This window comes from Doryrhamphus excisus, linkage group LG6 (assembly GCF_037039965.1).
Source record: "Doryrhamphus excisus strain RoL-2023G ecotype Guam linkage group LG6, RoL_Dexc_Guam_v1.1, whole genome shotgun sequence".
NCBI classification, from domain to species: domain Eukaryota; kingdom Metazoa; phylum Chordata; class Actinopteri; order Syngnathiformes; family Syngnathidae; genus Doryrhamphus; species Doryrhamphus excisus.
Genome location: NC_136362.1, coordinates 10,810,754 through 10,822,729, shown reverse-complemented (window position 1 = coordinate 10,822,729; position 11,976 = coordinate 10,810,754). Strand labels below are relative to the sequence as shown.

Sequence of the window (11,976 nt, the reverse complement as noted above, 5' to 3'; positions counted from 1 at the left end):
TGCCTAGAGACATTTTTTTGTTTTTTTACTTATGTCGTAGTTTGGCAGATCCTACGATTTGCATATAAAAAATATTTTTTAATGTAATTGAACATGTTTAACAAGTTAATTCAGTCAAAATGTGTATCAATGAGTAGGCTTGTGACGGCTACAGTATACGTATGCTGCTTATGTTCCCTTTAGCAGATTCAGCCTCCCAGGTATGCTACTGTTTGTGTGTTATTGTGCAGTTGAATAACTAAATTTGTGTTACATTAGCGTACCTGTTAAGCCTGTTGTTCGGTATTTCACAGCCGCAGGGGCTAGATTAGGCCCACCATAGTATTTTATGGGGCCTGCAAATCCAAGAAATAATTAAATAAATCAAATAAAGAATAATCAAAATAATAAATCAAAAAAGATTTTTTTATATATTTAAAAAAATAAATTGTAGTGAGTGTAGTATAGCTAGTTAAACAGTAGTCGACCAGAAAAGGCATTCGTCACAGTCTTCATCCTCCTGTTAGCCTCATAATTTTTTCATCACACACTTTGTCAGTCTCCCTGTCTCTTTCTTTGTCGCTCTCTGTGTCATTTTTGTCTCGAAACAAATTAGCCTGTCTTGAACTTGATCCTTTTGAAGCCTGTTGTTTTTTTTTTGACATGCTATCAACCTTCCAACCAATCCTACCAACTACTCTCTAAGCATTATGGGAACTGTAGTTCTTTTAGCGCCTAAAAAGTAGCTGATTAACATTGGAAATTACAGTGGCAGCCTTCCTGACTGCATGTTGAAAAACGAGTGTTACACCCCTGGGGGTGGCTTTCCAAATGAACTCCTTTTCAAAAGACAACCCCTTCGGTACCAGACATTTTAGACTATTTGGACTGATCTTTCAATGCACACTGATGATTGTGTTCTATGGCTATATAAGCAAGGAACCCAGAGATATGTTCTATATCCCTCAGTAATAGCCAGGTAACAAAAGAACCTTCAATTTATTAATATGATTCTTTTGAGGTTAATTGGACCATTTTAGGGGTATAGTGACAAAAAAAGGCCTACATGCCCACACCAAAAGTATTAAAACCAACATTTTCATGGATGAGGAAGCCTAAGAAGGTAACCAAGACATGAGAAGCAAATTTGATGGTAACTTATTGTTTTTAGTGTATTTTATAGCTGATTTAATACATGGGTCAAAACCGACCCGTTAACCTAAGAAATGATACCAGAAAGCTAACACAAGAGGAAGGTTAAAATCCGGTACTTGGGGGGGTGTGAAGCGTACTGTCCACTGCTAGAAACCGGCAATAAGTGAGAGCGGGGGAAGCATTTTTCTTGAATAGATCTCAAATGATTAGTGCATGTTGATTACTTTTATCTTTTATTTACATCTTTATTGCTAAGACAACCCTGTGTGTTGTTTGGAACTCCCACCTCTTCCGTGCCACCAGGGTCCAAAGTCTGCATATAAATTCACTACAATGCTCACCACCGTTTGACCCTGGTAAATACACAATACACAAGAATGCAGTTCTTGTTTGAATAGCTTATATTAGCACTTTAAATACATGTGACGTTGCTTCTTATTTGTGAGTCAGTGTCTTGGCTGAAAGGTTTGTATCGAAGGACCGCAGTCACGCAGTCGATGTAAACTGATTTTTTTTTTTTTTTTTTTTTTCATTTAGCAGTACCCGACGGATCCAGCCGGTCTTGGAGGACACCTTCTTGTTGTAAGAGCGGTAATAAGTCCTGTGTCACTTTGAGCTTGGCAGTGCAAAGTCAAAGTGCCATAAAGTAGTCGGCGTGTCCAAGTGTTTCCTCCTTTTCCACAGCGAGACGGTGTCATCACAGAAGGGCCAAAAAGACTGGATTTCATTCAGAGATCTCTTGACACGGGAATTGGAAGGTAAGGTTCTAATTTATTCTCAGACCCGATGGTTGTTTCATCGAAACCCAGCGAGGGTTGCATAATGTAGCTTTGTGATACGGAGCTGGAAAAGTATATTATAAGAAAGAACTTCTGCCTTTTGGTCTTTTTTTTTCAAGTTTTTGCTTTTTTTTGTTGGTTTTTTTCGCCTTTTTAAATACTTCATACAACATTTTTTGGAATATTATGACTTTATCCCCGTATTAGAACTTATTCCGTGATGTAATTGTCTGTTATATCACAACATAACTTAATTTTTTTTCTTTATTATTTGCAGTTTATTGTTCTAAAATTTTAATAAAATAAAAATGAAAAATTTATTTATAATATTAATTATAATATAATATTTAATTATTTATAATATTATTAAAAAATAATTTCTTACGAGGATATTATCCTAAAACTGCAACTTTTTTCTCATTGGAATGCAACTACTTTTTTTTTCCAACTTTTTTTAAAAAATGTTTCCCAGAATATATATTTTTCCGAAACCTAATTTTCCAAAAATATATAGATATTTTTATGTTTTTTTTTTTGTTTTATGAAAAAAAAACTTATTTAATATTAAACATCATCCATCTTCATCTTTCCTCGTATTATTATTATTATTATTATTATTATGGTATTCTTGTAAAATTCTAACTTTTTCTTCTTTTAATATTTGTACTTTATTTTTGTAAAATTACTGCTGATATTTTGATTTTTGCTGCCCTTTTCCCCCCAAATATTTAAACTTTTTTCTAAATTAATCTTAGCAAATGTTTTTTTTGCAATATTTTAACTTTATTCTCATAATATTTGGACTTTATTCCCAAAGTATTAAAATGTTCCCAAAATTACAACTTTATTTTGTTTGCTTTGGCTGTAATGTTGCATTTAAAATGTTTTCTTTAATATTAAAACTTAATGCTACTAAAATGACATTTTTCATCATAGTAAAAAGTTTTAAAGTTTATTCCCGTAAAATTATACATGTTTTCACATTTAGAATGCAACTCGTTTTTCACAACACAATTGCGCTTTTATGGTTAGTTTTTGGTTGGCCAGTCACTCCTGGGAAGGTTCACCACTGTTCCATGTTTAGACCATTTGTGAATAATGGCTCTCATTGTGGTTTGCTGGAGTCCCAAAGCTTTAGAAATTGAAAATGTTTGTTAGCATCGGTAGACAAAAGAAATAAACTGATCAGCGACCGATTTGTCTTTTATTGGTATTTATTCCGCAGAAGGGAAGACAGTTGAAACAGACAGTCGAGCCTTGAGTCCCCCCCCCCCCTCGCCCCCTCCCCTGAAGGACAGGACAGAAGCATAGTTATACAAACATTATCAGGACTTAACCCGGTGCACGGACATATCTCCTGTTGACATGAAAACGTCATTGGAGAAACTTGTTTTGGAGGCACGGGGGGCTCAAGCTACAATCAAATAGTCATAATTATGTCATTCAACATTATAATGTGTATATTTATTTGTTCCGGATTTAGGAACGTTGCGTATTGGCGATGCTGAGAAAGGTAAGACGGTTCTCATTCATTCAGATAAACACAGTCCATGAACTCATATGAGTGTGATATGGTGCTTCCAGGGGGAGTGGGTTTGGCTCGACTCGGACACCGGGGTCCCCATAGGAGCCAAGGTCAAAGTGACACCAAGCGGTCAGTGTTTATTGGTGGATGATGTGGGAAAGGTAAGCCGCCCCACCAAACTTTACCTTTACTTTTGGTTCTTTTGTGTGGAAATATGGGGTAATAACTATAAAAGCAATCTTCACTCGCTAAATGTACTGCAAAAAAGGCCAGTAAGGATAATTCATAATGCCGCCTACAGAGAACATACTAACTCCTTATTTCTAAAATCACAAATACTTCAACTTGCTGATATAGTTCATCTTCAAACAGCTAAAATAATACATATGACTAAAAATAACCAATTAGCTAAAAATGTCATCCAATACTTCTCTACAAGAGAGGAGAAATATGATCTCAGGGAAGAACTACATTTAAATAAAACACTTATATGCTAGGACTACGTTAAAAATCCATAGCATTTTAGTATGTGGAATCAAACTATGGAATGGATTGAGTAAGACCCTCAAACAATGCACAACGATGAGCCAATTCAAGAAACAATACAAGCAGTTGATGAAGACCTCGTACTTTGCTACTTGACAAAAAATTAAATTAAAAAATTAAATTAAAAAAACTTTATGAATAAAAAATCTTATTTAAAAAATAAATAAAATAGAAATATATAAAAAATAAAAAAATATTAATTAAAAAACTATATTAGGAAAGCAGGAAGTGAACAAATGTAACAGTTACTGATTGTAAAAGTACCAGATGGAGGGATAGGATTTAATAAGCTTTGCTTCTTCCTACTCCTTTTGGACATGTGGAACTGTGAACTGATTATGTAAGATAAGCTAAGCTAAACAAAACGAAACTAAAATAAATTAGGAAAGCAGGAAGTGAACAAATGTAACAGTTACTGATTGTAAAAGTGACAGATGGAGGGGTAGGATTTAATAAGCTTTGCTTCTTCCTACTCCTTTTGGACATGTGGAACTGTGAACTGATTATGTAAGCTAAGCTAAACAAAACAAAACTAAAATAAATTAGGAAAGCAGGAAGTGAACAAATGTAACAGTTACTGATTGTAAAAGTAACGGATGGAGGGGTAGGATTTAATAAGCTTTGCTTCTTCCTACTCCTTTTGGACATGTGGAACTGTGAACTGATTATGTGATGCATTCAATTGTAATCTGATGCATGTTCAAATGAAGTTTTACCATTTTCCACACACACACACAGGAGCACAGGCTGTCCCAGGAAGAGGAAGCCTCCCTCAAGATCATGCACCCTACATCGGTGGAGGGGGTGGACGACATGATCAAATTGGGCGACATGACCGAAGCTGGCCTGCTGCGAAACCTGCTACTGCGCCACAAGCGAGGAATCATCTATGTAAGATTCACGCAATTGTGCTGATAATGGCAGTTATATATTAATTCGGGAATTGGACCTTCAGCTTAAGCAAGTCAAATTCCGGATCAACATATTTAAAAAAAAAAAATGATACAGGAGTATTTACCAGCAATGGGAGTTCCGTGTGCACAAGTTGGGCTCCATCATCATCCTTCAACAGTGACTTTTGAGGTTGTGCAGGGGCGTGAAACGGCATTAACTTCATGTTACATCACACTTTTCTTCCAGACTTACACAGGCTCAGTGCTGGTGGCAGTGAACCCGTACCAGTTTTTCCCCATATATTCAAATGAGCAGGTGAGTGGGCGGGTCATTGACTCTACGGCCACGTATTTCATCTTGTCATTCCGCTATCCTTCAGGTAAAACTGTACCGGGGTAAAAAGCTCGGGGAACTTCCTCCTCACATCTTTGCCATCGCTGAATCCTGCTACTTCAACATGAAACGCCATCATAGGAACCAGTGCTGCATCATCAGGTCAGATCGAGAGGCTCATCTTTGAAATTTCATTCATTCATTTTCTAACGCTTTTTCGGGTGAGAGGCGGGGTACACTCTGGACTGGTGGCCAGCCAATCACAGGGCACATATAGACAAACAACCATTCACACTCACATTCATACCTCTGGACAATTTGGAGTTGCTAATTAACCTAGCATGTTTTTGGAATGTGGGAGGAAACCGGAGTACCCGGAGAAAACCCACGCATGCACGGGGAGAACATGCAAACTCCACACAGAGATGGCCGAGGGTGGAATTGAACTCGGGTCTCCTAGCTGCAGCCCTGAATATGTTATATTTATTCATTCATTTTCTACTGCTTACCCTCATGAGGGTCGCAGGGAGTGCTGGAGCCTATCCCAGCTGTCTTCGGGCGAGAGGCGGGTTACACCCTGGACTGGTGGCCAGCCAATCACAGGGCACATATAGACAAACAACCATTCACACTCACATTCATACCTATGGACAATTTGGAGTCGCCAATTAACCTAGCATGTTTTTGGAATGGGAAAACCGGAGTACCCGGAAGATGCCTGGAAGATAATGAGAAGAGATGGCCGAAGGTGGGATTGAACTCGGGTCTACTCGCTGTGAGGTCTGTGTGCTAACCACTCGACTGCCGTGCTGCCGTGCAGATAGAAGAGTTTCATCTAAAATGAAAGGAAAGCTATACCAGCCATGTTTGGTGTTGAGACAGTGCCACTGGAGGTAGCAGAGATGAGGATGCTGAGCTTCACATTGAGAGTGACCAGGATGGATAGGATCAGGAAGGAGTACATCAGAGAGATATTACGTGTTAGAGGCCTTGGAGATAAAGCCAGAGAGACCAGACTGACATGGTTAATCACAGGGCACATATAGACAAACAACCATTCACACTCACATTCATACCTATTGACAATTTGGAGTCGCTAATTAACCTAGCATGTTTTTCGAATTGAAAAACCCACGCATGCGCGGGTAGAACATGCAAACTCCACACAGAGATGGCCGATGGTGGAATTGAACTTGGGTCTCTTAGCTGTGAGGCATGCGCGCGAACCACTTTACCACCGTGCAGCCGCATAACTTTCACTTTGACACAAATACTTTGCTTTTTTGACAGTTTAAATATACATATACAACATAAACACAATTTTTCACATTTGGAACTGAAATATGTATATGCGTGTCTGAGTGAGTGTTGAAAATGGCAACCGGGCCACACTTTGGACACCCCCTGACTAAAGGAAGTTGTCCTTTCTTTGTCTTTTAAGTGGAGAGTCTGGAGCAGGAAAGACGGAGAGCACCAAACTGATCTTACAATACTTGGCAGCAGTCAGCGGTGAACTCTCTGAGCAGCAGATTGAACAGCAGATCCTGGAGTCCAACCCCATACTGGAAGGTACTATAAAAAACTAAATCCAATTCCTTTATAGATAGATACAGTAAAGTCTCGTTATATTGATATCGGTTAAAACAAATTACTACTTATTACGATACTATTTTCATTTCCCGGCAAATTTCTAGTCTTTTATGATATGATGAAGAGGAACCACTTCTCTTCAGACATCCTGGTGAACTTCTACAGATGCACAATCGAGAGCATCCTAACCAGTTGCATCACAGCCTGGTATGGGAACTGCTCTGTCGCGGACCGGAAGGCATTGCAGAGAGTAGTCAAATCTGCCCAACGCATTGCCGGAGCCCCACTTCCTGCCATCAAGGACATCTACAGGAAGCGTTGTCTCAGGAGAGCATCACAAATTGCCAAAGACTCACACCACCCAGCACACAGACTGTTTGCCCTCCTACCCTCAGGGAGGCGCTACAGGAGTTTACGGACAAGAACCACCAGATTCAGGAACAGCTTTTTCCCAACAGCTGTCTCCCTGTTGAACTCTGCCCCCCCTTGCCCACCCCTTCCACTACTTACATCCCCCCGCTGATCTATGCCCTCCCCCACCACTTCATTGCACTATTGTACTATTGCACTATTGTACATACTACTATCTGTTGATTCATTGATCATACTGTTTATAATTTATATAATCTGCAATAACCATACTCTACTCTAGTCACTTCACTGCAATACTGTACATATTACTGTTATTATATATTGTCATATCCATACTGTTTATAATCTGTATAATCTACAATAGCCATATTATAGTCATTTATATCCCTGTACATATCCTCACTGTATTATAGTCATAGCCTGTATATTTTTTATTTACATAGATCTGTCAATACTTACTACTAATGTACTTATAAAAATTGCACTTCTGGTTGGATGCTAACTGCATTTTGTTGCCCTGTACAAGTGACATGAGCAATAACAATAAAGTTGAATCTAATCTAATCTAATCTAATATAATTAGCTCCGTTAGTACGATACCCGGTTATTATGATAATCCGGTTACTAGGATGCCCTTTTCATCTCCCGCCAGCCAATTTGGTCTGCTTATATCGATACAAAAGCAGCTTAAATCAATCTTTGCTTAAGGATTTCAATACCAAAAAACTACAGCGTAAGTTTATTTTTATTTACTGCAGTACAAAATTTATTGTAGTACAAAAGCATGCTAGATACGCAATCCATGAACTCAAGGAGAAAATTACATGCCATATCAAAGATCCGCCCACTTTTAATGCAGTTCGGCGCAGGATCGGATATATGGATAGTCCGGTTATATCGATATTTTTTCCGACTCCCGAGAATATCGATATAACGAGACTTTACTGTAGATAGATTTCTGACCAATGAGTTGCAGCACATCGGTATACATTTAAAAGTGTTTCTCTGTGATTTAAAAAAAACAGCGTTTGGAAATGCAAAGACCATCAGAAATGACAACTCCAGTCGCTTTGGGAAATATTTGGAGATCTTCTTCAATGAGGCCGGAGTGATTGAGGGCGCCAGAGTGGAGCAATACCTGCTGGAGAAGTCTCGCGTCTGCCATCAGGTGAGGATGCTATCCAAACTACGCCACATCTTATCAGTGGAGGCTCTCATTGGTGACGTGGACAACGTACATCACAGCACACATGGGCTGATAAGGTTCCTTCTTATCTCCGCTTAGATAAACATAAACTCCACATGCAGTGCAGATTTCATCTTCTCACCACATTTCCGACACTTTTCCTTTTTTTTTAGCAAAAGGTCATATTGCTTAATTTTTTATCACCACCTCATCAGGCCCAGGAGGAGCGAAACTACCATGTCTTCTACTGCATGCTGGCAGGAGTCACAACAGAGGAGAGGCAAAGTCTGCACCTTAGTGACGCAAAGGAGTACAAATTCCTCACCAGAGTAAGTCACATCTTGAACCATTGTTAGAATTCCTGTGTACTCACCTGAACCGTAGCTGAGCTAATATGTGACTAATGCTTTGTTTGCTATTGTTTGTAGTGGTGCACAACTGTCAGGCATCACAAAGAGAGGTGAAATTATTATAAATATATACAAAATAAATAAAATTATATATTTACCAGGGCAAAAATAGCTTGTTAACAGCGGTAATTTAATTACATAAAAAAAGTCGTAATGTGAGGGGACAAAAGATGTAATATTACCATAATGAAGTTGTAAATTTACGGGGAAAAAAAATCATTCATTTGTGAGGAAAAAAAAGACGTAATATTAACACAAAGTCAAAAATTCACAAGAAAAAAAGTTGTACATATACGAGAAAAAAAGTCATAAATATTTGAGGGGAAAAAAGTTGTAATATCGTTAAAAAAAAAGTTGTAAATATGTGAGGGGACAAAAGATGTAATATTACCATAGTGTTGTAAATTTATGAGAAAAAAATCATAAATTTGTGAGGAAAACAAGACATAATATGACCACAATAAAGTCAAAAATTCACAAGAAAAAAGTTGTAATATTACCATAATAAAGTTGTACATATACAAGGAAGAAAAGTCATAAATATATGAGGGGGGGAAAGTTGTAATATCGTAATTTAATTATGTAAAAAATTCGTAAATATGTGAGGGGAGAAAAGATGTCATATTACCATAATGAATTTGTAAATTTGTGAGAAAAAAATCATAAATTTGTGAGGAAAACAAGATGTATTGTTACCACAATAAAGTCAAAAATTCACACGAAAAAAAGTTGTAATATTACCATAATAAAGTTGTACATATACGAGAAAAAAAGTCATAAATATTTGAGGGGGGAAAAAGTTGTAATATCGTAAAAAAGTCGTAAATATGTGAGGGGACAAAAGATGTAATATTACCATAATGAAGTTGTAAATTTACAAGAAAAAAAATCATAAATTTGTGAGGAAAAAAAAGATGTAATATTACCACAAAGTCAAAAAATTCACAAGAAAAAAAGTTGTACATATACGAGAAAAAAAGTCATAAATATTTGAGGGGGGAATAGTTATAATATCTTAAAAACGTCGCAAATATGTAAGGAAACAAAAGATGTAATATTACCATAATTAAGTTGTAAATTTACAAGAAAAAAAATCATAAATTTGTGAGGAAAACAAAATGTAATATTACCACAATAAAGTCAAAAATTCAGAAGAAAAAAAGTTGTAATATTACCATAATAAAGTTGTACATATACCAGGAAAAAAAGTCGTAAACATTTGAGGAGACAAAAGATGTAATATTACCATCATGAAGTTGTACATTTATGAGAAAAAAATCATACATTTGTGAGGAAAAAAAGACGTAATATTACCACAATAAAGTAAAAAATTCAGAAGAAAAAAAGTTGTAATATTACCATAATAAAGTTGTACATATACCAGAAAAAAAGTCGTAAATATTTGAGGAGACAAAAGATGTAATATTACCATCATGAAGTTGTAAATTTATGAGAAAAAAATCATACATTTGTGAGGAAAAAAGACGTAATATTACCACAATAAAGTAAAAAATTCAGAAGAAAAAAAGTTGTAATATTACCATAATAAAGTTGTACATATACCAGGAAAAAAAGTCGTAAATATTTGAGGAGACAAAAGATGTAATATTACCATCATGAAGTTGTAAATTTATGAGAAAAAAATCATACATTTGTGAGGAAAAAAAAGACATATTACCACAATAAAGTAAAAAATTCAGAAGAAAAAAAAGTTGTAATATTACCATAATAAAGTTGTACATATACGAGAAAAAAGTCATAAATATTTGAGGGGAAAAAAGTTGTAATATTACCATAATGAAGTTGTAAATGTACAAGATTTTTTTTGTGAGGAAAAAAAAGTAATAAATAATTGAGGGGAAAAAAGTTGTAATATTACCATAATAAAGGTGTAAATTTACAAGAAAAAAATAATACATTTGTGAGAAAAAAGTCATAATTTTACCATAATAATGTAAATTGAACAGACAAAAATTGTAAATTTGTGAGGATGCCCAAGGCCAAAGGTCACATAAGTCCCCCCTTTTTCCCCCTTTGTCTCAGGAAATGCCTGTAAAATAAAGTTCCAAGTTTTTTTTGCGACAACAGTCTTTTTTTCTGGGAGGCTGACGTCATTGCAGCACCCCAATTGTCTGCCTGCCTCCCTGTTTCTTTTCATTTAACATGACATACATCAACAACTGGACAAGGCTTTGTTTTTAGAAAACAGATGTTTCGCAGTAGCTAAAGTTTTGGCCAATTTTAGCACCAAACAACCTGACGGGATGACACAAACACTGCATGACGAGGGGCGGGCAAAAGAAGTGCCACCAGAACTCCACAAATCAAAACATATTTGGGGCCAACTCCGCCACTAGCGGTCAATCTGTGCATCCATTTACAATATACTTGCATGCATCACAAAAATATGAAATGTATTACAGGGGGGCTGTATCACATGCGAAGGAAGAGATGACGCCATGGACTTCAATCGTATTCGATCTGCCATGAAAATTCTGACATTCTCAGACCAGCAATGTTACGAAATTCTCAAGCTCCTTGCAGCGATATTACACTTGGGCAACGTCTCCTTTCAAGGCAAGATTGCCTCTTCATTTCAACACAAAATAACATAAATATCACAGTTAAACTAATATTGACCTTGTGATTTTTTTCATTAGCCAACACACAAAATAACATGGAAAGCAGCGAAATCGGCAAATCTGAACATTTCAGCATTGCAGCATCACTACTCGAGGTTAGTCTTCTTGTCTTCTCAGCCATAATAATGATAATAGAGGAAGATATTACATGTACGCTCCCTATTTTTGTGTGTTTCCCACAGGTCCAAAAGTCCTCACTGGCCAATAGTTTGACCCACCGTTCCTTTATGACCAACAGAGAGATGGTGACCAAACCGCTGGACTGTCAGCAGGCTGCTGCCAGTAGAGACGCCTTTGTTAAGGTCTGACATACTGCAACTAAGCTAGCTAGCTCGGTGGCAGCAGAACTCAAACTAATCACCAGGCTCGTTGAGCAAGCTAGCATGCTAACTATTAGCATGTTGACACTGGCAATATGCTAATTTGCACCTTATCGTATAATCATTTAGGTATAAAGTTGCCCAAAGACAAAATGCTAGCAATTTCCATGCGAACATGTTAGCCAAAAACATGCTAGGTTTATTGGCGACTCCAAATTGTCCATAGGTAGGAATGTGAGTGTGAA

At 36.8% G+C, this 11,976-nt stretch overlaps 1 protein-coding gene across 1 annotated transcript in view; it reads left to right on the top strand.

Annotated features, from left to right (window-relative positions):
• Positions 1-3,348: 3,348 nt before the first annotated feature.
• Positions 3,349-11,976, top strand: part of LOC131126158 (unconventional myosin-VIIb-like) — a 41,583-nt gene continuing 32,955 nt past the window's right edge. Inside the window, exons 1-10 of the mRNA XM_078791404.1 lie at positions 3,349-3,599; positions 4,723-4,875; positions 5,125-5,193; positions 5,258-5,373; positions 6,653-6,780; positions 8,199-8,341; positions 8,575-8,688; positions 11,193-11,346; positions 11,430-11,506; positions 11,594-11,713. Of these exons, the coding sequence (XP_078647530.1) occupies positions 3,474-3,599; positions 4,723-4,875; positions 5,125-5,193; positions 5,258-5,373; positions 6,653-6,780; positions 8,199-8,341; positions 8,575-8,688; positions 11,193-11,346; positions 11,430-11,506; positions 11,594-11,713 (1,200 nt within the window). The 5' untranslated portion in view covers positions 3,349-3,473. The remainder of the gene's footprint in view (positions 3,600-4,722; positions 4,876-5,124; positions 5,194-5,257; positions 5,374-6,652; positions 6,781-8,198; positions 8,342-8,574; positions 8,689-11,192; positions 11,347-11,429; positions 11,507-11,593; positions 11,714-11,976) is intronic.